At 42.3% G+C, this 26,698-nt stretch overlaps 1 protein-coding gene across 1 annotated transcript; it reads right to left on the reverse strand.

Moving 5' to 3' along the window:
- Positions 1–229: 229 nt before the first annotated feature.
- LOC127345817 (two-component response regulator ORR4) lies at positions 230–2,837 on the reverse strand. Its single transcript, XM_051372350.2, has 5 exons — positions 2,583–2,837; positions 2,366–2,469; positions 2,169–2,246; positions 1,980–2,050; positions 230–734 (listed from the first exon to the last, which is right to left on the reverse strand). Exons 1-5 carry the CDS (start codon positions 2,686–2,688, stop codon positions 371–373), a joined length of 723 nt encoding a protein of 240 aa, XP_051228310.1. The 5' UTR covers positions 2,689–2,837; the 3' UTR covers positions 230–370.
- Between the last annotated feature and the right edge of the window lie 23,861 nt (positions 2,838–26,698).

A 26,698-nucleotide genomic window follows, 5' to 3' on the forward strand; every position in this document is an offset into this window, starting at 1 on the left:
ACTGGTCGATGCGTCAACCTGAGGAGTATACTACAAAGTAGTAGTACTGGTTAGAATAAATAAGCCATAAAATTAGTCTTAGAAGAAGGCGCCGCGCGCGGCCACATTATCTACAGCTTGGTACCATTCCACACTTCCCTTCCTAGCAGAAGACGCCAGTGCTGCGGTGCACGGCTGCACGCACGGTGCTCCTCAGCTGAGCACAGCAAAATTTGTGGAGCTAATGGTGTAAAGTATGTAAAACTTTCTTCGGTTCTCTTAGAACTGAAGTCTTAATCCGGCCCGGGAGCTAACGATGATTATCCCATGAGTATACGCTCCCCAAAAAGAATTACGAGCCAAAAGAACTTTTCGTAGGGCTGCAGTTTCTTCAGGTCTCCACTGCCAGCCCGCTGCTGGGCAGTCTGGGATTCGTGGTCACCGGCGACGACAACACCTCCGGCTCTATCGCTGCCGCCTTCCTCTTCTTGCTGCACTCACTGACGGCGACCACTTCAGGCGTCGGCGCATCCTCCGCCGGCTGCTGGGATGCTTGATCCGGTTTCTGCTCCTGCGGCACTGGCTCTGGCTTCTGCTGCTGCGGCAATGGCTCTGGCTTCTGCTGCTGCGGCAGTGGCTTCTCTTGTGGCTGGAGCTGGGGCTGCTTCCGCCTGACCAGGTGAGACTTGAGCTTCTTCATGTCGGCGAGCTTCACGGGCTTCAGGAAGAACTCCTCCGCGCCATCTTCCAAGCACCTGAAGCAATTTCAAGTCCATTCTTCAGCACACAAAACAAACAAGATTTACTACTACTGTAGTATGCATTGGGAAGTGAAGAATAGATTGCTTGGAAGACTTTCTTCTCTTTTCTCTTCTCCCACTAGGGTTTCCTGCTCCGTGATCACACCACTCAAAGGGCCATGTCAGAGATCTTTGCAAGGACAAGCAAAAGATACGGTCTTTTGGATTTTTTCAGGACCTTTTGACTCACACCCAACGCAAACGCATTCCATGCATTCTTTAATGCCCTGTTGCCCCCAAGGGTTTTTTCCCTTTTTTTTGCCACTTGAAAGTGGCCACACACAAAAAAAAACCCAGAATATTTTTCAGCTGGTAGTACAGTATAATAAATCTCGGGATGTGTCTGAAAAGATTTTGTGAGATCTTGACCACCCACCACCACAAGGGCGTTGAGAGGAACACCTCTCTCTCTATGCTTTGGGTCACTGTCATCAGGATATGCAATCTATGCATGAAAACACCCGGCATTCATGGCCCCCAATTACACATTACAGCGACATCAGGAGGACTGTTGTGGGGGGGAATTCCTCGACTTTTCTCCACTTGTCCCATCATATCACACTGCAATTTACCCTGCTTTGTTCTATCCGAGGGCCCAAATCTTCAGCATTTGGCTCCTACCCAATTATCCAAGAAAATCATCGGAGCCTTGCGGAGAATTTTAGGTAGGAACTACCAGAAGAAACAACAAAACAAACATTTTCAGAAAATGGCCTCTTCCAAAAGAATTACTACTAGAACACAAATGTCTTTAGCTACACAGACTAGCCAGACTTTTGTCTAGACTAGATGAATGGAATGGACAGCCTTTACTGCTATAAAGGCACAAAACTCATATGAAAAGTTGCAAATCTTTTATTGAATAAAAAATCAATCCCAAAGTCTGAACAAAGTTCTTTGCAAGTATTAACTAAAATATCCCATGGGCATTCAACTGCTCCTTTAAGCAAAACTGGTATGATGGCAATATATTCCTTCTGCTCCCCACCACTGCCCCTCTCATTCTCTTTCTCTCTCTTACAAGGACCCATGTACTGCACTGTTAAAACCAGACACCCAAACAGTGAAAACAAAATCATTTTCGTTTTGCAGCCCGGCAGTACTAGTACATGCCGATTTCATGAACCAAAGCAATCAATCATGGTCGCTCTAAAAGTAGGGGTAGAATGAGGGGAGAGGTTTGATTGTGTTGCTGCTCACCTGTTGATCCTGGCAGGCACATTCTCGGAAGACATGATCACCACCGGTATATCCTTGAGTGAAGATGAGCCCTGGACCCGCGAAATTAAACACGCAGAGCGACAGGTTTTCAGAGACCGAAATGCGTGAATGAATGAATGCTCAAATTAGCAGAGAGGGAATAAAGGCGGGGTCTGCAAATCTCTTTACCTTGACCCGCCTCAGCAGATCGTATCCTGTCATGCCAGGCATGCAGTAGTCAGTGATGATCAAATTCACGCCCACCTCCTGCAGAAAAACACGTGGTTTGGTTCAGATTTCATTCCGGCGCGCCCAAGAATAGGAATCAAGATCTCAAAGGCCAATCAAAACAGAAGGAAGAACTAATCGAGTCAACTGGTTTCCACCTGATGGTCGGGGGAGGAGGAGGAAGAAGAGGGTGATGAGTCGTCTCCCTCCTCTCTCAGTCCTAGCACCTCCAGCGCCTTGCTCCCGGAATCCACCGTGGTCACTGCATGGTGTGAGCATAGAATCCGTGAGATTTGGGAACGAACCAAGAAAAAGAGAGGATGTTTTCAATGGAGGCAGGAACGCTCTGCTCGCTGGGGAGTGGCAGGGGCTGACCTTGGTAGGAGGAGGTCTTGAGCAGCATCTCGATGAGCTTCCTGTCGATGATGCTGTCGTCCACCGCCAAGACGTGGAACCGGGACTCGGCGTCGACCACCGTCATGGCGCCAATCCACAGAGACAGAGAGCCTCCCTCGATCTCTCTCCTCTTCCTCGCGCTCAGACGAGGTGGAGGTGGGAAATCTGGGAGGTTTCTTCCTTGCAGCTGGGGAAGAGGGATTCTTTCGGTGGCTAATGCGGCATCTCGGGGATGGGAGGGAGGAAGACGAGGATATAAGCTAGGCGTAGGCGGGCATCACGCCATGGCGCACGGCACGCAGAAACGCACACCACATGACCGCATCACACCGCCACCACCACCCTCCTCTTCTTCCCTCCCAGGAAAGCAAGATCCGACCAGATCACGCACCCGAATCTCCACAGCAAATCGCCTCCATGATTTCCCCTTTATCTCGTGGTCTCTCCTTCTCTCTCTTGCGGTGCGGTGCGGTGGTGGGTTTGAGAGCTCTTCTTCTTGGCTTTGGACCGCCGGACCGGACGGGCTACTTGCTTTCTTGCTGGCATTTATGGGTGGCGTGGCGGGCATCTTGCACATCAGCGGCGCAGCTTCGGTCAGAGCGTCTTTGAGATTCGTGCGGTGTGCCACGCCAAGGTTTCTCGAATTGTGTTTTACCGCGTAGGGAAGATGGATTAACCGTGCTGTGTAACACCTCCATCTGAAAAAATTAAGGCTTCCCATCAAAAAAATAAAGCTTATATTAATTTTAGAAGGTTAACTTATAGAGTATCAAATTTGACTGAGTTTTTACCAAAAACGTTAACATGCAAATCAATATCATTAGATAGATAATGAATTATATTTCCATATCGTATCTACACAATATCATATTTGTTGAAAGATTCTTCTAAAAATTTAGTCAAATTTTACTTGTTTTGACTTTTCCAAAAAAAAAATGCCTTAAGCTTTAGGATGGAGGTAGTATCAAATTCCAAACGCAAATGCGCAGATGTGTTGAATTTTTTTTAGAAAAGAAGCACAAGGCGCCAAATTTTATGGACTGATAACAAACATTGAAGTTGAGTTACTAAAAAAAGAACATCATTGTCATTGTAAATGTATAAGGTTTTTAATATTGTGCCCCTCGTTTCTTAGGCATGCTCATTTTTGACCCCCTCGAAAAACTCATCTCAGTTCTTTGTTGATCTCTATGTATTGTTGGATAGTGCTTGTCATTATATTTTCAACAATATTGGTTTCATCTTATCAGGAGTGTCTCCTTTTAAGAGTTTTTTTTTCAAAAAGGAGGATTGATAAACTTTCTTGGGCGTCGCTACCTTGTTGGAGGTGTCGTTGCTATGATCAACCGTATCTGGTGAAGTTGTTCTGGGGGAAACCTTAGATATGGGTCTCTCGGCTCGGATGAGGGAGCTACTTTCGACGCAGTTCTCTCTCTCTATCTCTCTCTTTCTCTCTCTCTTTGGGGCATCGTCTTTGGAACATGTGATTCTTGGAGGGATCTGCTTGTGGAGCGGTTTTTTATCTACTGCTTCGACAACGGTAGGTGTCGACGGCGCGCCATAGCGAGATCTCAGGCATGGGCTTGATGGTGGATGTGCTCATGATGATGGAGTTGTATGATGTCGTGGAAGAGTCGACAGTAGGCCTAGCAAGATCAATGCCCTTATTATTGTCCTCGAGATAGGTTAGTGGAAGATTGGGGCAGCGACTTCTCGAGCGTGTGCAACCGTGCGCATTAAGGGCCCAACTTTCCTCTTTATGAAAAAAAGAAGTTGATTTCGGTTTGTGGTGGTGACAAATTGTAATCTGAGGGTGCCTCTTCTGATTCCGCAAATAACATCATTAATGTTGATGATTTTTAGTAAATAATTAATACTCTGTTGTTCCCTGTGGGATGTTGATGTTAGGTTTTAAAAAACCGGAGAACTATTTCCGTATGTGATTATGTATGTATGGTTTTCATTCGTTGACTTTATTCCTTTTCTTGCAGAAATTTGTTTTGAGGAAATGTTTTTTTAAACGTTATTAACACGATATAGTGTGCATAGTGTTAGGAGAAGCCCGTGGTTATTTCTTGTAGCACCCTATTTTAAATATTTACTGTAGGGCAGAACAACACTTTTTTGTGCAAATGGGATGGTAATGGCATGGTGCGTCGGTGTGCCATGGTTAGGAGGAGCGTAGCGTAGGTGACAAATATGTTAAGCTTCATGCACTAGCCACTTGAACCAAAAGTCCGAACTGATGAAAAGGGCTAGGCAATCTACTTGTACACTTCACAACACCCCCACTCGTGTGTGACGGGAGAAGAGAAAGTCAACACGTGAAAGAAGAAGAGCACAGCGAAACAGCGGTGGCTAAAGAGGGGGGCAACACCTGGATTTGAACTCAAAACCTGGGGCTCTGATACCATGTTAAGCTTCATGCACTAGCCACTTGAACAAAAAGTCCAAACTGATGGAAAGGGCTAGGCAATCTACTTATACACTTCACAACAAAATATATATAGTGAGGCGTCAAAGAATACAATGTTTGGTTTAAGCATGTGCATTCGAACACATACATTTCTTTTCCTCCTAATAAAGGAGCTCGTGTGAGACTTGATGGAGAAATACAATAGGAGCAAATACAAAAGATCTGGGCAGGATGGAACAGCTAGCTAGCTAGCGGATACGTAACGGAGGGAAGCATCGCGCCTCCGTATCGCCATCCATTCCCTGATGCATGATCGTGATCTGTCTCCGATCGCCGTTGTTTCCGACTTTCCGTTCCGAGGTGAAGAGGTCGGTGGTGCGTGGAAAACCATGGATGTAGCCAGCAAGCACACCATTACGGTACTGTACACCACCCTCTACGCAGCTCTATGGCTGGCTGGTGTGGGCCTGCCGGAGTGGACGTGATCCGGTCAAGATCTCCACGGCGACCCACCTGTCGGCACTGTTCCTTGGTTCGAGCCAGAGCCACCATCCATGATGCATCGCTCCCTTCTTCTCTTTGCTGCCATAAACCAGAGCGAGACCACACGCTCTGCAGACTGCAGCGACTGCGAACAGAGGAGCGGGGAAGGAAAGGAAGCACGTCCCCGACCGACATCACCCAATTACCTTGCTTGCTTGGCCCATCAAAGCAAGCGACCGTCCTGTCCCGTCTTTCCAGGCTACAGAAAAACTCTCCAATGTCTTTTTTTAGCATGCCTCATATACCCTCATAATAAACTCGGCTTGCTTCCTTGTTCTTGGAGTTGAGACGGTTTTCACACATGTTGACCACGAAGAATATAAGATCGGAAAGATACTAACTCATTATGTATTGATGCCTTTAACAGTGTAATTGCACGCCGGAGCATCACCAATAGCTAGCCTGGTAAATATATAAGATCTATGCAATATATTGTCGTCATTGACAGAACCTGCTAACCTAAAGATGCAATGCCAAATCCACAAGCCCTCGGACATAGTTGCACCGAGCACAGTTGTTCGATGGTGACTCTTTTAAAATAATGTCGGTGGCATGTCTTTGGGCAGTTCTTCCGCCTTCAATGCATAAGTCAATACACCCAAGCAGTGGACTGCACCCAAGCATGCCCGGCCAAACTCGATTCTCGTTGATCGTCACCGGCCTCTTTGTATCCTCTTCGTTGGGAGCTCGGAGATACTCCGAACCGAATACATGAATCATGATCTTGGCGAACCTACGCACACACTCTATAGTAGTTATATTCCCCAATGCGAAGATAATCGTTGACGTAGTCTGTCAGGAAGCTATATGTAATCACTCACATAGCTGCAGAGATCTTCTGATACACGCTAAACCCAATTAGGCCAAAGGTGTTCCTTTGACGAGTAAAAAAAGCAAACATTAGCCTCGCAAGTTTCCACATATTGTGTCTGAAAGAGTTGAACATAGGTGGGTATCTCGGCAAATAATCTTGCATGAGCATATTGTGTCCAAGCGTGGGGTTCCGAGGGATGCAATGGCGGCCGACGGTGGAACCTCTACTTCTTTGTCTTCCTTTCCTCGAGCTCCTTCCCGGTGAGAATCGCCACCATTTGCTCAATATGGAAACCGAGCAAATCTTCAATGTCTGAATCGTTCGAGGACATTGAGACTTCAAAGAAAAACTTGGGGCTCGGACTCAAGCTTCAACTCATCTACAATACGCACGAAAAATCCTATGTAAAAAAATTACCCCAAGATAATTAAACGATATTTACTCGAGCAATCTAAAATGTAAAGAAATCAAAGAAAAATTACCTTGGAGGGGAACCAACAGCCCGTCCGGTTGATTTCGGGTGGCTACCGCCAAATCAGCAGCAGGGGGTGGCGGCTTTTGCACCGGCACATTCGATTTGGGCCGCCTAGCTCTACGGTGCGCCAATTTGTTGCAAAGTGTCGAGCTCTGTGTGGGATCCATGGCAGTGGGGAGCTCGCCCAGTTCTGCTGCAGACGGGACTCCGACGTAACGTGAGCCATGACAGGTGGGGAATGCGATCGTCGAACCCATGCTGAGGAACGTGAATCGTGATACATGGATGATGTATGATCAGGAAATTAACTTTCGAGGTTGTGATACATGGATCTCCTTTTTTAAAACTAGAAAACACAATTCCAAAGTTCTAGAAAAATTGGCAAACATTCTAGGTGTTGACAATGATGTACTCTATCAATACACGATCTCAACCCGAAATGATTTAATATTATAGGATTAACAGAAAATAACAAAATCTGGCAGAGTTTGGAGGATTGAATTTTGCAATATTCACTACTTTAGATGTCAGATGTTTGGCATTTTTTGCAGCCCAAAATACGTGGTAGTTTTAGTTGAGATTTTTGGTCAACTTTAAAATGTTATTTTTCAATGGTTCAAAAAAGAGGATATGTGTCGACACTCACCAAGATCCTTATAACAAAATTGACGAGCTTCAGCCAAATCGGGAAGCCTACCAGAGAGTATTATGATGTTGACTTTCTCCTCAAACGGGGACTTTTTTCTAGAAAACTGAGCTTTTCTGTAAAAAAGCATTGAAAAAAGAAGTGTGTTTTTGTAGGTTCATCTCTACTAAACCAATCCTCCCCTCTGCTGGACTACTGGTGCGCTCGGTTTATGTTGGGAGATCTCGTATCCTGATTTGACAGGACAAGCAAAACCATGCATACGCAGATGGAAGATACGCACACATGTGTGCACGCATCGAATCGAAATCCCACCTACGCCGGCATCGAACGGCGGAGCGCATTGAAACCACCAACAAGGAAGAAGATCACGCCGACGTGACCGCCCATGCAAGAAAACCATGGCAGGATCCGATAGATCGATCGATTTATGCAAAAGAATCGTGATACGATCTGAAACGACCCATCCACTCGATCAGTCGATCCGATCTCGGAGCAATCTCCACTCGGCTGTATGCAGGGCACGGGCAAATAGATTTGCATGGGTTTATGTTTTTCAGCCGCTCTTAAAATAATTTAAAAAAAATCGATAAAATAGGTGAATTAAAAAAATTAGGCGAATTTCATTCATACTTAGGTCAATTTAAAAGGACAGATTTTAAAAATTATAAAATAAATCTTTAAAAAACTATGGCTCTTGCATCCAAGGCGGCGGTAGAAGAAAACACAAACATTGTTGTCTACGTCGCCGCTGATGTCGATGTCGTTCTTGGGCGGGCTCTGGCCGCCGTCGTCGTCACGGTTGCTTCCTTGGCCGGGGTTGAGACGACGGCCACGGTTCTCCTTGACATGCCCCACCAGACCTTGCTGCCATGTTCTTCTTCTTCGGCGGCGCTCCTACTCGTGTCGCGCCTAAAAGTAGGAGTTCTAGGTGTCGTGGTTGTCGAGGTACCAGCACGGGTCCGCCCACCGCTTGGCTCCTTGCGGGGTCGGCGGGAGCGCTCAGACTCTAGTCGCCAGACGGGCAACGCATATCGGGTGGGGCCATGTACCCCACATGGTACAACCGGCACGCCTTCCAATCTTAGAGCGTTCGGCGACCGAAGGCATTGGCTGCCACACCGTTGCTGTTGTATCATGTGGCCATGGAGTTCAAGGGGATAGGGTTTCTGTGTCAATGTGGGTGTCGATGGGCTAGGGTTTCTATGACGCGGAACATTGATGCAAGCGGTGGGAATGGCTAGATATAGGGGAGAGGGACCGGAAGACGAGTCGAAAAGGCGCGGGAAACGGTAGGAAGCTCCAGGAAGACGTGGGCACATAATTACGGCGATGCTTCCTTCGATGTATGTGTGAGCTTTGAGCGGCCGAGTGGAAGCCCATATCTCGCTGCGAAACGGAGCCGGAGATGTGTTGATGGTCGGCTAAGTCTTTTCTCTGGAAAATAGTGAGGGAGTGCTCTCCTTCTTCATTTCCTGCGGGAAGACGCATCTCTATCCTCTTTGATATTTCACCTCCAATAAGCCAAGAGCTTGTAGAAAAAATAAAGATAACATGTGTTGAATATTATTGGGTTTAATTTCAGTGCGATGAGAGAGAAGCAATTTTACTACTTTAAAATGCATTAAAATCATAAAAGTACACTTTTTCATGAACGGAATTTAAATCTAAACCGTTCACTTATTTAAGAATGGAGGGAGTACTTTACTATGCATGTGAGGGACGTGGTATATGTTTTCACAACACGCGCACGAGCTAGTATCTTGAAGATCGGCGCAGTGGAGGACCACGGGATGTCCCTGTTTTTTACTGGTATATATACTCCGGTCTCGTTCCAAACGCTAGATCAATTTTGGCAAAGATCATGCACAGGTTATATGGGAATCAAACGCTGAGGAATTCACGGGGCAGCGTGGACCAAATCGTTGGCTCCACCTACTGAATCTCGTACGGACGATTTTAAGAAGATTACGAGATCGGGTACAGTGTATGGTTCATGCAACGAGAAGAGGTGTGTGGACTCCTCCTACTGATATCTCATCGGATTTCGATCCGATCGATGTATCCTGAGTTGAATTGGCTTGGACGGGTGCCTAGGCAAGTCCGAACGACCTTTGGGTATGGGACATGATGCCTATGTTTTGGACGGGTGCCTAGGCAAGTCCAGTTAGAAAAGCTTTTACCAGTGAATTGAATCCTTTTTGCACAAATTGCTTTACTTACTTTTTCAAACACAACAATAGACAGTCACAAACACGAATTTACACTCACATTTATAAAGACACGTATGCACATTCTATCCCTATGAGTTGCTTCGAGGGACTGAGCCGATAGATTTTGAGGCTCATGAAGAGACTAGGTACGCCTCATTGTCCAACGGGCACGTCACCAACCACTGGACGTACCACGAGCTTTAAGTTACCATATTTAGCCTAAATTATGCATTTTTAGGTTTTTTAAATGATCTGTCAAGTCGGTCATTGTCGTCAATGACATGGCTTTTTTTTGGACATTCCAGGGCATGTTTGATTTAAAAGATTTCAAAAGGCACACGTGAATAGGAAAAAACGTAGGAACAACATGTCATGGCATGTGAAATCCTACAAAAATAAAAAACACATAAATTAGTTGCAATAATCGTTTTATTTTACCGCAAGATAAACGAGGAATTTCTAAAAAGATTGAGTACATGCCATAGTTGTCATAGACACTAAGACACATATGAATTTTTTTCAAGAGGCCTAACATCTTTTTTGAAATCCTATGGTGTTGTAGTATAAAAAAGCAATCCATATGAATTTTGTAGGGTTCAATCCTTAAAATTAAATGGCTTCCATAGGAAAATTCCAATGGGTAAAAATCCTACACAGTGCCTTCACAAATCCTTTGAATCAAACAAAGCCTCAGTGTTTTTTTCGTGGTATTTCCTTGCACCAGAGTCATCCAGATGGCCTCATGAAGATTTTTCACACAAGATGGCATGATGACTGTGATCTATTCACAAATGGCGCCCAATTAATATGCCATATAACATACTACCCCCGTTCCAATTAATAATACATATAAATTTAGTTTAAAGTTAAATCTTACTAAGTTTGACCAAATATATAAAAATATATTGTTTTACAACATTAAATAAATACCTTATTGAAAAATATCATATGGCGAATCTACTAATGTTAATTTGGTATCGCAAATGTTAATGTTTCTGTGTTAACATTTGTCAAACTTAGATGCCGTAGTCTTTTGACTAAATTTATAAGCCTTATTCATTAGAACGGAGGAGTAGCAATTTTTTAAGCTAAACGGGGAAGACAAAAAACATACTAATTGTGTAATTTCTGTAAACATGGCAAAATAAAGGGGGAAATATAATTATAAATATAAATATCTAGCATATGAATGTTAAAGTGCACTACATTTCATGAATCCTTTTTGCATTGTGTGCACATTAATGATATATAATATGTTGATGTAAAATATTTTATGCACTCCTAATTAATAAAATCACCTTTTTTTAGTATTCCCAATACTATATCATCACCTTTTGTTATCTTGTGCACCCAATTAATAAAAACCTTTTTATGACATTGACGCTCATCCATAATGTGTTTTTGATATTTTTAAAATAAAGAGCTAGCCCACTAGAGCTTGGGATCAAAAAGAAAAGCGCATCCTATACTCTATGGTTTACATTGAAAGGTAGAGTACATTGGTAAATAAATACGGCAGAGTACATATTTGCTAAAACAAGTATTTAACTTTGAATAGAACTATCAATTTTAAGATATAAGGATAACTATTTGCTCAATGGCCTTCTTGTTGACATGGCGTGGTTCTTTATGAAAACTCACAGATTTATAGGGGACTTGAATATTTGTGTGCATCAAATTTTCCCAAAAGAATTGATAAATGAAACATCTTTCTTATCCAGTGCACCTCCAATATTATGGCAATCCTAGCACAAGGTACAAAGGGAACTTATATTTATGCCTTCATGTCTCAAATAACATCTTGTCGAAGAAATACCAATTCACTCATAGCATTGTGGGCCTTCAATGGTGCCCCATATGTCATTATTTGCTTTTCCATTTTTACGCATCTCCACGTTGCTATTGAGCGAAGTACGAGTGGAAGATCAAGAGACAAATTTGATTCAAAATGGTAGCCCTCTTGTATTTGCTAAAGATTTATGTAAACCCCTGAATTCTTCCCCACTCGACTTCAAAATGATGGTCATTTTGAAGTTTACACCGATGTTTATTTGATTACCCCATACAAAAAAAAGTTAGCAACTATCCTGTGAAATGTAGTACGAAAATGCTTCCTAGAAATATCTATATTGTTCAATTATACAAATCAATCAATACATGCAGAAACAATTGCAATGGTTCTAATACTCTAAATTTTCTATGAGAATCTAAAAAATGCCTAAAAAAATTAGCTCTTTGTCCTGCTGTAGTTGTTGAGAAAAGAGATCGTTGGTACGGAGTAGTATATTTTGTAGGCGAGATCGTTGAGAGTATCATCATCGGGAATTCAAGTAGGCAATTGGGGTAACCAAAACTGATTTCACCACATTTTAAAACATACCTCACCATGTACCAAGGACCGGTTGATGCATTTTTATGGACTTACTCAACAGCGAGTAGTTAGTTTATTGCACATGTGACCGGGAAGGGTTGCCAGCTAGTGGTCGCCGTCGTGTGGATTGGGATGCACAGTTCCTAGATTTGGTAGATACACCTCACATGGTTTATGGTAGTGGAGTCAAGTTGCTCCCAAGATACGTCGAACTAGGGCTCGGCTCAAAAGATTTCGTGTGGATTGGAAAATTGGATACGACAGGTACGTACCAGTTGTATGTATAACAGGAGCGCCTATCTACTCAAACACAAATTTCCACTAGTTAAACCAGGTCAACCATATGTCAAGTGCCATTGTTTTGTTTGGCAAACAAAAAAGTGGAATATCCACGATTAGGCTCTGCTGTTTGTAAAAGAAAAGAAATATTGATGACATTCTGGTCAGTTTTCGTGCAGGCATTGCGTTTATATAAGACAAAAAAATTCTATTGCACTCCTGGGCTTCACCAGAAGAGCGTGACTAATGTTAGGAAGACCAATAAAGTTCTTCACACTCTCAATACTTCTTAGACTATTAGTGCTCGTGATACTCTCACTTTGGCTAACCTTAGACTACTTTTTTTGGTATATCTTTATTTCCTCTATTGATATTGATTTTTTTATCTCAAATTGTAACTCGGAAATTCAATTCGACTCCCGGGTGTATATGCCCCCTCCATAAAAAAAAAATTCGAATAAAATATTTCACATGTACATCTTGATAATCTATATGTGCATTCGTACAATTTCGAGAAAAACCGATATTTTTTATGGTCGATGTAAAAAAGTCAAAACTTGTCACACAAAAAGTCTTATTTTTAGCAATTTTTTAATATTTTTATACAGCCCAAATGACAAGTCGGTTTTCCATGGAAAGACTTTGTGCCCATGTAACATTCGAAGTTATACACGTGGATTTTTCATTTGATTTATTTTTATTTTTTAAGTGTATCAAATATGGAATTCAAAATAAAGGGAGCATATTCACCCAAGAGCTAAAACAACGATTTGGTGTAGCACTAGTGATCCTTTTTCAAAAAAGTAGTTAAATTTTTTGTAAGTTTCAGAAAATCTAAAAATAAATCATGATGTAGCCAGTATTGTATCCCATAATTGTGCAAACTTTCAACTGAAATTATGTTTATTTTGGGCTGCACAAAAAATAACAAACGTTTAGATCTGAGTAAAGTGCTTCAAATCTCCAAAAAGAAATCGGATTTTGTCATTTTAGTACAGCTCAGAAAACAAATATTTGAAATTGAGATTTTGTACATTAGTGGGATACATCATTAGATACTTTTAGAATTTTGTTACGGAGTACATAATTTTTAAAACATATAAATATAATTTTTGAACCTTTTTATACGATAAGAACACTAGTGCCTAGGATCCAAAATGACTTGTTTGATAATCTTTACCTTATTATTGTTTGTAAACTGACAAGATAAATGCATCTCCGGATAACATAGAAATCGACCAATCTCTTTTTTCGCGAGGGTGAATCGCATACATGATATGCGTGGTTCAACTAGTAGAGCAGATTTCAAGAATACGCATGTTCTCAAAATCGTAGCATTGGATTACCTTGCGGTTCGTTGGAGCTAGTTTTTTAACCTAGATATATCGGAGCCCATTTATAAAACTTACAAAAAACTTAGAACATCAGAGTGTTGCATGGTAAGTTTTCGAAACTTATTTTAGAACCTAGCTATATCGTAACCCATTTCTAAAACTTAGTAAAAAACTGTGGAGACCCTGCATATCACTGCATGTTGTAGTATGCCAGTCGTTGATATAACATTCACGAAGTACCATTCCGCAAATATTACATCTCTCAGAGTAGTACAACAGAACATAGCAGGTCCATAACTCATTCATTTATTATTACAAGCATAATGTACATATCATCTCGGAGCTCCTCTTGGGTCCTAAGAGGGATACTCCTGGGTTCGGGGCGAACCCATCTTAGCTTACAATATAGAAGTCTTACTAAGTGGTACATTTATTTCCTCGAGCAGTTAAGTACTAAGAGTTCGTACTGCTCGGATGCTACTACTACTCGGTTAGTCTACACTTGATCTCCTCCGGAACCCTCCCCGGTTCCGTAGACTATAAGGTAGTCTACGCCTTCAACACCTCCAGAAAGGTCTGGTTCTTCATAGCCGATAATCTCGGCTCCTTCAGGGTTGTCGTTGTCCTCCTCCAGATGGTTCAGACAATCTAAGTAGGGGATTTAAGAGTGGGATGAGTACAAGCGTACTCAACAAGTTCATTATAGATAAGAGGTGTTTAATGCACTAGCTACGATATTAGACCAGAAAGTCTAATACCAATGCAGGTTTTGATAAACATTTCTTCAAGAGGTTGTTTTTATTTCAAAGAACTATGTCCGTCAGCCTTCACCGGTTTACTAGAACTTCATGGAGCTCCTTTCCGGTCGCGTTCGTAGTTCCATATCCCGGAACAGGGAGTGACAGGTCACGGTTCTTTACACTCTGCAGAGGTGTGTTGCTTTACCCATAAGAGATCTTAACCTTGGTGCCAACCGGGCAGCTTTCCCGTTCACACTTCCTTCGGTGTGAGGCCCGGTATAAGGTCATAGCCAACCATATTCCTCCGCTACCTCGCACACCCACCCTTTGTTGCATGCCCCGACCCTGGGTCCTCGCCGGTCCACTTACACCACTTAAGGACGGACCCCGACCACGACGACAGTCCGGGACTCGTTAACCAAACTCCTTCGCCGGTAGCTGCAACCCATCATAGACCACATTACCGTGGGGAATTAGAAGGGGATCCCCACCCACCAATTGTTCCGCAAGCAGCAACAGCTATACCGTGGGGAATTAGAAGGGGCTCCCCACCCACCAATTGCTCCGCAAGATACAACCGCTACGGTAAGCGCATCCGTTGATGTACAAGAGGTGGAAATACGATTGACTATTCCGTCCCACTCCAGATCTTATGGTTAACACGGGTATTACGGCACAAGAATCACTGGACGACATTTGTTGTTTAATCCTAGATGGATATAAACCCTTGCAATGGAACCTCCACCATATCAACACAATCCATGGTTCCATTGCCCACCACATAGTCATATTCATAGTTATGAAAATAGTGGTTTTGGTTTTTATGCAATAGTGGTAAACATAGTACTTTGCAAGTAATTTGATAAAAATACTCAAATGGTATGAGCAAGTGATGAACTTGCCTGAACACTGCAAAGTGTTGCAGTTGGATGGTGTGGACTGACCCTTGTCCTCTGTTTCTGAAAAATAGCATCATTGTCCGATAAGGGCAATGGTTAAAGAAGCATTGATGCATGATTCCAGTTTTAGGGTTTGTTCCCCCCTTTCAATGTCGTTATTATTTCATGTGAGAGGTTAATACTAAGAATAATTTGGGGATACTCTATTTAGGGCAAAATACAACCTTGAAATGTTGTCAAGGTGTTTTTAAAGTCCAAAAGAATTTATGGGCTTATTTTCATTATTGAAAATAATGTTTGTGATTTAAATGATTATTTTAATCATCAAATTTGAACTTATTCTTGTTTATCTTCAAAAAATCTATTTCATATTTTATTATGATAGAGTTTTTTTATACTGAGTGGCTTTCATATTTTTAATTATTTTTTTAGAGCTAGGAAACATTTACTATTGATTTTTAAAGTTTCAGTATTTTTGTTAATTAGTGAAATGGCAGAAATGCCCCTGGGCCCACATGTCAGTGAGGCCCAGTGGTGTTAGGTCGACCGACCCACCTGGTCCGGCTCGACCACCTCACTCCTCTTCCTCTCTCTCTCGCGCGCGTCCGAACCCTAACCCTAATCGCTCTCTGGCGATTTGCGTCGCCTCCGCCGTCGCCGCTCGATTCCGGCGAGCTTCGCCGGAACTGGCCCCCGCCATGATGCGCAATCGACGCGCCTCGCGATGGCGGTCATCCTCATCCGCGTCGATCTGGAGCAGGTGCTGCTCCAGTTCGTCCTCGACCTCCTACGCGGCGGCTAGGGTTACGGGATCTGGGCGATCCCGCCGCTCCTGGCGCCCTGGTGCTGTGGCGCCACCGTGGTTTCGCCATCGTGGTGCACGTGGTGCTGTGGTGCCACCATGGTCTGGCTTGGCCTGGCGCCGCCGCGCTCCGGCGTGTGCCGCCGTGGCCTCCATGGCTGCGCCGCCCTGCCCGTCTCCGGGTAAGTGCGCCTCCTTTTCTTTTCCCACCTGTGCCTGACCTTCTTCCTCCTCTAGCTCTACTGCTGGGCTTTGCTTGCCTGCGCAAGAGCTGTTGTGCTCTTCTGCAGCGCCATGTTTGCCTGCTCCTGCTGTGCTATGCTATTGTGCCATGTGTGTGCTACTGTTGCTGTGCTATACGTGTGCTTCTGCTGCTGTGTCATGCGTGTGCTTCTGCTGGGTGTAGCCCTGCCATGCCTTTGTGCAAGAATTTCTAGCCTAAGCACTTGCTATGCTAGCATTTCTTGTCTAATCCCATCCCTGTGCCTCTGTTCTTGTTGATAAGCTTGCCAGATCCTCAAGTGTATTCATTTCAATTGCTATGACTTGATTACAGTGTGTAATTCTTGTATATTTGCAAGTGCCAGAGCAATTGTGGCTAATTCTTGTGTTCAATTTATGATTATGCTCAATTGAGTATCACTGTGGCTTATCTGTGTTATACAGTGATGAATTTATATGTTTGGCTGGTGTATTGTGATCCAGTGATTCATCAAGCATTTGATGTGCTTCTGGATACAATCATAATTATTTATGTGATTAGCTGTGAAGCAACTGTTGATGAATTGGTGTTGTGTTAGTCAAATGATTCATGATTTGTTGCTAGGTTGGCTCTAGCATGTACTGGCATGCTCTAGCAAGCTTCTGATGATCACATGATCATCAGTTGCTTGTAAATGTTTTTGTTTCATATATGTGCCTCACTATTGCTCTCTCTGTGTGGTGTGTGCATCACACAGGCTTGGCCTGGTGTGTGCTGGTGCTTGCTTAAGCACCAGTTGATGCTTGCAATGATCCAGTGGATCATCTGCAAGGCTCTGGTTAATCTATTGCTTGTGTATTCGTTTATCTGTGTTGTCTTGCTTGGCTAAGTGGATAAATGATGTGAACTGCTTGCAGTTATGATCATCTTTTTAATTGTGAAAGGCTAGCTGGATGCCAACCCTTGGTTGTGTACCCTAGTCCATTATTTGAACCCTTCTGGTGATGATAAGTGTGCAAGGCTTGTGATTTGGGACTGTTGCAGTGGTTGAGGTGGCCTCAACAGCAGTTCTTGCTGTTCAGGAAGCTCCCACCCCTGTTGGCTGGTTGTGGCTTGATGAATGCATCACTGGACAGTCTCTTATTGGATTTTCAGTGATTTTTGCTGTTGACAAACAGAATAGACATCATTTAGTCTATCTGTCTGATGGTTTAGCTAGCTATGGTTGTGTCTTGTAAATCTGGCTGACTAGACAGGATCCATCAATGATGGATTCCTTTGGTTATACCACTGTATTGATATGACCAATGTTCCCTTGATGAATTCCTTCTAGCTAGGTCACTGGTTTGCTGGCACCAAATGGCTTGGCAGCCATATGATGATACAAACAGGGTTTTCCACCCACTTTGCTTCTGTGATGCAAGTGTATGCTTATTTATGAGCAAATCAGTGTTTTGCTCAGGTTGATTTGCTTTATACCTCACTCCAGCTCCTAGAAAAGTTGTTGGTGTAGAGGTTTAGCTGCTGGTTGATTTCTGGGCTTGCCCTTCTCTTCCTTGTAAGCTTGATGCTTGGTTTATTTCTGGTGATTATGGGATAGGTGAGACAGCTCTGGCTGTTCACCTGTTCTTGCTGTTCTTGGTGTGCTTACCCTTGTGGAGCTGCTGCCGATGAACAGCTAGGGTTTGGCTCTGAAAAGTTTATATATGGTTCTCCCCTTGCTCTCCCTGGTCGACAGCACTGGTAATTGCAGTTGGTGACTCCTCTCTGTGCTTGTGTGTTGTTCAGCATGCACACATGCAGTGTGAGCTGCCTGTGTGTGTGTGTACCGGTGTGCCTTGAACTTGGCTGTGAGAGGATCAGCTCGGCAGCTGTTGGTCATATCCTCTCCAATTCCATTTTCCTTCTAACCTGCCAAGTGGCAATGCCACTTGGCATAACTTGTGATTTGCTATGTTGTATGCAGGGATCAAGATGATGATCAAAGTGAAGATCAAGTGGAGTTTAGCTTGTAATTTTAGGATAGATCAACACATTGTACTTTTCTTTTCTTTTTCTATTTTTCCAATTCTTGTAATGTGTTGTATTATTCCTTTATTTCAATTGTGAATAATGTAAAGACAATGTATATTGTGTGATAATCAATAAAGCTCAAGGTTTTCTCTAATGAGCTTTACTTATTATTTGTATTGTTCATATTGTGTATTATTATAATTCCTTTATTGAATTTCCTCACAATTGAATCATGAGACATTTATTTAATGTTTGAATTTGAAATTCAAATTCAACTTAGGTTTGAATTCAATCATGCAACTTAAATTTGAATTCAGTCATGCAACTTAAGTTTGTGATGCAATATCCCTTCTCTCTTCTCCAAAACCCTAGTTTAGTTGAATAAGAGCAAGTTTGTCGCACTCTCGAAACCCTAACCCTGTAAGGTGTCGAGAGAGAAACTTGTCCCCCTTCGATGCAATTTTGTTTTAAAAGCGCGAAATTTCCCCAGAATTTAAGATGCAATGCACATCCCTTTCTAAAATCTACCCCTCGATCGTCTCTAAACCTGGGATATTACAGCCTTTCCCCCTTAAAGAAAACTTCGTCCCGAAGTTGTGGTTGCAATACCTGAAGAGTTCGGGATATGTTTTCCTCAGGTCTTCCTCCTTTTCCCAGGTGGCTTCCCTCTCGGGGTGATGTTTCCACTGTATCTTGCAGTACTTAATGGCTCGATTCCTGAGTTGTTTCCAGTTCTCCTCGAGAATCTTTGCTGGCTTCTCGATGTAAGTCAAATCTGGTTGTAACTCAAGCTCTTCATGTGACACTGGCTCATCTGGGGTCTTTAAGCATTTCCTGAGTTGCGACACATGGAATACATTGTGAACTTGAGCTAACCTTCACGGTAGTTCCAATTCAAAGGCTAACCCTCGGTTTTGACTCAGAATCTTGAAAGGTCCGATGTATCTAGGGCTTAACTTCCCCTTTACTCCAAATCTCTGAAGTCCTTTCATCGGGCTCACCTTGAGATATACCATGTCTCCAACTTGTGGCTCCCATGTCCTTCTCTTCTGATCGGCATAACTCTTTTGTCGACTTTGGGCTACCTTAAGCCTGTCTCTTATAATGTCAATGATTTGTTGCTTTTCTTTGACATAATCAGGATTAAACTCTTTGCTTGCTCCAGCCTCATACCAGCATATGGGTGATCTACACTTCCTTCCATACAGAGCTTCGAACGGTGCCATCTTGATGCTGCTTTGATAGCTATTATTGTATGAAAACTCTGCTAGTGGCAAGTGCTCCTTCCATGATCCTCCGAAGTCTAGGGCACAAGCCCTAAGCATATCCTCTAGGATCTGATTAGTTCTCTCGGTTTGTCCACCTGTCTGAGGATGATAGGCGGTACTATAGTCCAACTTAGATCCTAAAGTTTCATGTAATTGCTTCCAAAATGCTGACGTGAACACGGATCCTCAACCTGACACGATCTTCTTGGGCACTCCATGTTTACTCACGATCTCTTTGATGTAAAGATCGATGAGTTTCTCTCCTTTATCCTGCTGATTTACTGCTAAAAAGTGTGCACTTTTCGTCAACCGGTCCACGATTACCCATATCATATCCTTCTTTTTATTAGTCATGGGTAGTCCGGTGATGAAATCCATTCCTATTTCTTCCCATTTCCATTCTGGGATTGGTAAAGGTTGTAACTTTCCTGCCGGACTCTGATGTTCAGCCTTCACTCTTTGGCAGGTATGGCATTCCGCCACGTATTGTGCTATTTCTCTTTTCATATTATTCCACCAGAATAACTCCTTGAGATCCATGTACATCTTTGTACTTTCCGGATGTATGGAGTATGGTGTTTGATGGGCTTCCCGGAGTATTACTTCCTTGATCTCAGCAATATCCGGAACGCAAATCCTCTTCTGAAACCATAGTGATCCTGATTCTCCTCGGTGGAATTCTGATGGTCTTCCTTCATCAATCCTTCTCATCTCATCCACGATAAAGGGATCATCCAATTGACCCATCATTATCTCATTCTTTAAGTTAACATTTAGCTCATCTGCTACTTGTAAAGCCGATAGTCCTTCATGAGCCTCTTTCTCCCAAAGTTGTATTTGGGCTTGGCTTATTTCTTTCCTCAACTCCGGTGATAACTCTTGTTCTACTCCTCTAGTGCTCTTCCTACTCAAGGCATCTGCTACTACATTGGCCTTTCCTGGAGTATAATTGATGGTCAAATCATAATCCTTGATTAGTTCTAACCATCTTTTCTGCCTCATATTGAGCTCCTTCTGAGTAAAGAAGTACTTGAGACTCTTAAGATCCGTATAGAGCTCACACTTGGTTCCATAGAGAAAATGTCTCCAATTTTTAAGTGCAAAAACGACCGCTGCTAATTCTAAATCATGTGTTGGATAGTTCACTTCATGAGGTCTGAGTTGCCTCGATCCATAAGATATTACTTTCCGATCCTGCATGAGTACGCAATCCAATCCATGTTTGGATGCGTCACAGTACACGGTGTAATCCTTGCCAACTTCCGGAACTGCTAACACCGGTGCTGTGGTGAGTTTCTCTTTCAGAGTTTGAAAACTCTTCTCACACTCCTCTGACCACACAAATGGTGTGTTCTTTCTTAATAGCTGATACGTCCAAAACGTATCTACTTTCCCGAACACTTTTGCTATTGTTTTGCCTCTAATTTGTGTGTTTTGGATACAACTAACGCGGACTAACGCTGTTTTCAGCAGAATTGCTCTGGTGTCTTGTTTTTGTGCAGAAATTCAACTTTCGGGAAAATTCTCGGAATTTATATCAATGGGCCTATTTTACAAGAATACTCAGGGAGCCAGAAGGGCAAGCCAGGTGGAGGCCCGAGGGCCCCACACACCAGGCCGGCGCGGCCCAGGGGGGGCGTGCCGCCCTAGTGTGTGCCCCCCTCGGCTGGCCTCCGACGCCCTCCTCTGGACTACTTAAAGGGTTCGATCTAAAAATCGCGAGCAAGAAGTCGAAGTCGCCAGAAACCCTCCAGAACGCCGCCACATCGCGAAACTCCGTCTCGGGGGCCAGAAGTCTCTGTTCTGGCACTCCGTCGGGACGGGGAATTGGAGGAGATCATCGCCATCATCACCACCGACGCCTCTCCATCGACTAGCCATGTTTCCCCCATCCATGTGTGAGTAATTCCCCCGCTGTAGGCTGAAGGGGATGGTAGGGATTGGATGAGATTGGTCATGTAATAGCATAAGATCGTTAGGGCATAGTGCCTAGTGTCCGTAATTGGTACTTTGATGATATTGTTGCAACTTGTTATGCTTAATGCTTGTCACTAGGGCCCGAGTGCCATGATCTCAGATCTGAACATGTTATTGTTTCATCATGATATTCATTGTTTTATGATCTTACCTGCAAGTTGTATACACATGTCGCTGTCCGGAACCAAAGGCCCCGAAGTGACAGAAATCGGGACAACCGGAGGGGATGGCGGTGATGTGAGGATCACATGTGTTCACGGAGTGTTAATGCTTTGCTCCGGTACTCTATTAAAAGGAGTACCTTAATATCCAGTAGATTCCCTAGAGGCCCGGCTGCCACCGGATGGTAGGACAAAAGATGTTGTGCAAGTTTCTCATTGCGAGCACGTACGACTATATATGGAACACATGCCTATTGATTGCTTTGTACTTGGACACCGTTTTATTATTATCTGCAAATGCCCTGCTTTGATTGTTACATGAGTTTCTCTCATCCATGCAACGCCCGTTATCCGTCCCCGTGCCTACAGTATTTTAATCCTGCTGTTTACTATACTCACTACTGCTGTCTTTATTCCACTGCTGCTGTTATTTCACTACTGCTATCGCTATAAAACTCATTACTGATAAACTCTTGCGAGCAAGTCTGTTTCCAGGTGCAGCTGAATTGACAACTCCGCTGTTAAGGCTTTCAAGTATTCTTTGTCTCCCCTTGTGTCGAATCAATAAATTGGGTTTTACTACCCGCGAAGACTGCTGCGATCCCCTATACTTGTGGGTTATCAAGATCGTTTTAAGGCGCTCGTTGCCGGGGAGCATAGCTTTATTTGGAAGTTCACTTGGATTGATATTGTTCGCTGCAAATTCTCCATAATGGGTAAACCTCGCGATTCTAAAGTCGCCATATTACCATCCACTACAAGAAAAGGTACAACTCTGAGTACCTCTGCTACTCTTGATTCACCCTCTGTGATAAGTCAACTTGTTTCACCGCCGCAAGCTTCACTTGAGGGTACTTCTGCTGAATCTAAAAATTCTCATAATATTGATAATGTTTCTGCTGTGCTTGATGATAGTGGTTCATTGGGATCCTTTCTAGATGCTACAATTGCTAGGTCTAGACAAATTGAAAATACTGAAACTCCTAATGCTGCTACACCTGTTAATTCACCTGAACTTGATTATTCTAGTGATGATCCTGATGAGGATTATGTGGAACTTAATGATGATTTTATTGATAAATGCAATTCTATTACTGATGCAAGAAAAATTAAAAAGTTTCTCGCACAATATACTGTTAGGCATAAGCTATCTCCTGATCCTAAATTTGCCACATCTCCTATATGCATTAAGGATAAAGATTATGATTTTTCTCTCGATCTATCTCATATAGCTATTGTTGAGAAAACACCCTTTTGTGGTACTGAAAAAGAAAGTGCTGTAGAACACATGAATGAACTTTCTTCTATGAGTAGCTTGTTTTCTGATGATGTCAAGATGCGTACTTATTTCGTTGCTAAATTTTTTCCTTTCTCATTAAAGGATGATGCTAAAACTTGGTATAATAATTTGCCTCCTGGTTCTATTAAAAGTCCAGGTGATTTGCTTGATGTTTTCTTTCGAAAATACTTTCCTGCTAGTGCTCAACATGCTGCTTTACAGAAAATTTATAGCTTTGACTGGGAAGATGGAGAGAAATTGCCTGAAGCATGGGCAAGATTTTGCTCTCTTATCAGGGCTCGACCTAGACATGAATTGGAAAAGCATGATTTACTTGATATATTCTATAGTGGACTAACCGTTGAGTCTAGGGCATATTTGGATAGTTGTGCTGGTTGTGTTTTCAGGAAAAGAACCTGCATTTAAGTCAAGAATTATTGGCTAAAATAGGCCGGAATCATGATGATTGGACTACACCTGAACCAACTCCAACGCCAATATTGAAGAAGAGGGGTTTAATTAAATTGAATGATGAAGATATGAGGGAAGCCAAGAAGTCTCTCAAGGAGAAAGGTATTAAATCCGAAGATGTGAAGAATCTACCTCCCATAGAAGATATATGTGAGATAATTCCCCCTTCATCCATGATTGAGGTAAACTCTCTTCAACGCTTTAGTAGGGAAGATATTCCGTATTCAAAACCTCCTGCTCAATGCTTAGATGAGTTTGATAATTATATTGTTAAGCAAGAAAACTTTAATATGAGAGTAGAGAATCATCTAATGGAAAATTCTCAAGCTATTACCAATTTGCATGATATTGTGGAGAGAACCTCCAATGATGTTAAGATACTTGTTAAACATTTTCAAATGATTCAAACTCAAATTGATCAACTCACTAAAGTGCAAAATGACTTGTTAAAAAATAATTCTAAAGAGAAACATGCTTATGAAGTAACAACTAGAGGTGGTGTCTCTACCCAGGATCCTCTATATCCTGAAGGGCATCCCAAAAGAATTGAACAAGATTCTCAACGAATTGAAACTAGTGCTCCTTCTAAGAAAAAGAAGAAGAAACATAAAAATGTTGTAGAATCCTCTGAACCTGTTAATGATCCTAATAGTATTTTTATTTCCGATGCTGAAACTAAAAGTGGTAATGAACATGATAATGGTAATGATAATGATAAGAATGATGCTTCTGATAAAGAAGAGGTTGAAGATGAACCTGACAAGCATGATAAAAATAAAAAGTATACTAAAGAAGATTTTATTGCTAAGAAACATGGTAATGAAAGGGAACCTTGGGTGCAAAAGAAAATGCCTTTTCCTGCTAAGAAACTAAAATCAAAGGAAGAAGAACACTATAATAAATTTTGTGATTGGATGAAACCTTTATTCTTGCAAATCCCTTTGACTGATGCTATTAAATTGCCTCCTTATTCAAAGTATATGAAAGATATTGTTACTAACAAAAGGAAAATCCCCAATGAGGAAATTTCCATTATGCTTGCTAATTACTCTTTCAATGGCAAAGTTCCAAAGAAGTTGGGTGACCCAGGTATACCTACTATTCTTTGTTCTATTAAGAATAATTATGTTAAAACTGCTCTATGTGACTTGGGAGCCGGTGTTAGTGTTATGCCTTTTTCTCTTTATAAGAGACTTTATTTAGATAAGTTGATACCTACTGATATATCTTTGCAAATGGCTGATAAATCTACTGCTATTCTTGTTGGTATATGTGAGGATGTTCCTGTTCAAGTTACTAATAACTGCTTGATATTAACTGATTTTGTTGTGTTGGAAATGCCTGAAGATGATAATATGTCTATTATTCTTGGGAGACCTTTTCTTAACACCGCAGGGGCTATTATTGATTGCAATAAAGGAAAAGTTACTTTCAATGTTGATGATAAGGAGCATACCGTCTATTTCCCCAAGAGGATTGATAAAGTATGTGGAGTTAATACTATTTCTAATGTGAGAACTATCAAAGTTGGAACTATCGATTGTCCTATATATGAGCCTAAAGAAGGTTATCAAAATCTTATGATTGGATCCATATCAATACAATTCAAGGTAACATGATTGATTTGAGGTTTATTTCTTCTTATGCTATGTAAAATTTATTTGGTAGCAAGACTTGATCAACCTTGTTAACAAATACTTTTTATATGCATAGAGGAGGTAAACAACATCTCTTTCTTCCTCCACTTGTTCTACTTGTTGTAGCACTTTTGATTTGCAAAGTTTCTTAGCTAGTTGGAGATTTCAAAAAAATTCCTGGCCAGTAATAATAAACTTAATACCCAGAAATGTGCATTTTTCAAAGTTTTCAAAAATTCACAAAAATTATACCGTTGGTGCTATTTTTCGAAAATGCACCCGGGAGCACCTGGGGATGATCAGTGGGGCACCACAGGGTGGCACCCCACAGGCCGGCGCGGCCAGCAAGGGGGGCGCGCCACCCTGGTGTGTGGGTCCCCCTTTGCCCCTCTTCAGCATCTCTTCCTCGCACACTCTTCTCTCTCCCGAAAAAATCAACACCAGCTTTCTCTTACTCGCGTTTTTGCTCAAGAGCTCAGGATTTCTCGATCTCTTTGCTCAGCCCAGATTTCTGTCTGAAATTTGGCACATTTGCTCTCCGGTATGTGACTCCTCCGATTATCCAAGTAGAATTTTGTTTGGTTGAGTATATCTTGAATATTTTGCTGTTGTAGGTAACATGTTTAGTGAGCTTGCATGCTTGTTCTAAGTTGTATAAACTAGTTTTGATGCATGATTAGTACTCTAGCAAGTTCCTATGGTAGTTCCCCTCAATTATATGTCACCAAATCAAATTTTATATTGTTTGTTCAAAAATTTCAGAAAATGGAGTGGAATAGATATCAACTAAACCAACAAGAATTGGAGGTGCAACAAGTCATGAGAGTGAACCGCGAAGAGGGAGTATACCCCTCTTACTACCCGTGCACAGGTTTCATGAGAAGTGCATGAATATTGGAAGATGTTCAGAATCTAATTTCTCGTGCAAGGTTGAATGATTTTGTTGATGGAGAACCATGCCAATATGCAAAATTGACTATGTCTGTTGTGCAGGATTTTAAGTTCAATTGGTCGCAATCTAACCCCATGGTTCAGTACAAGATTTATAATAAAACTGTCAACTTGCCATTCAATGATTTTTGTACAGCAATTAGAGTACCGCAATGGGGATCATGCGAGAAGATAAGGGGATCGCCGCGAGAGCTCTTAAGCCTATTTGAGATGATTTGTCATGGAAGGAGTTTCTCAGAGGATGGTGGTAAAATCACTAGCATTCAACTCCCAGCTATCCGCTACTTTGCTTATTTCATTACTAAATGCGTTCTTGCTAGAAAGAATGGTACTAAACTATCTATCCAGGATTTAGCTTTTCTAGCTGCTGCACTGCAAGGTAGTAAGACCTATAATCTGGGTGCGTTGATAGCTTATAGACTTGCTACTAACCGTGAGAAGGGCGGAATCTGTGGAGGTCTCATCGCCTCTCGTTTACTAGCTTTGCATGGTGTAGAACCTCACCATCTTGATATTCAACTTTCCATAGAAAAACTTGACATAGTCTCCATGATTAAACATGAATTTGTTTCTGATTCATCTAACTTGAGTAACCTGTCTTACA

This window comes from Lolium perenne, chromosome 3 (assembly GCF_019359855.2).
Source record: "Lolium perenne isolate Kyuss_39 chromosome 3, Kyuss_2.0, whole genome shotgun sequence".
NCBI lineage: Eukaryota > Viridiplantae > Streptophyta > Magnoliopsida > Poales > Poaceae > Lolium > Lolium perenne.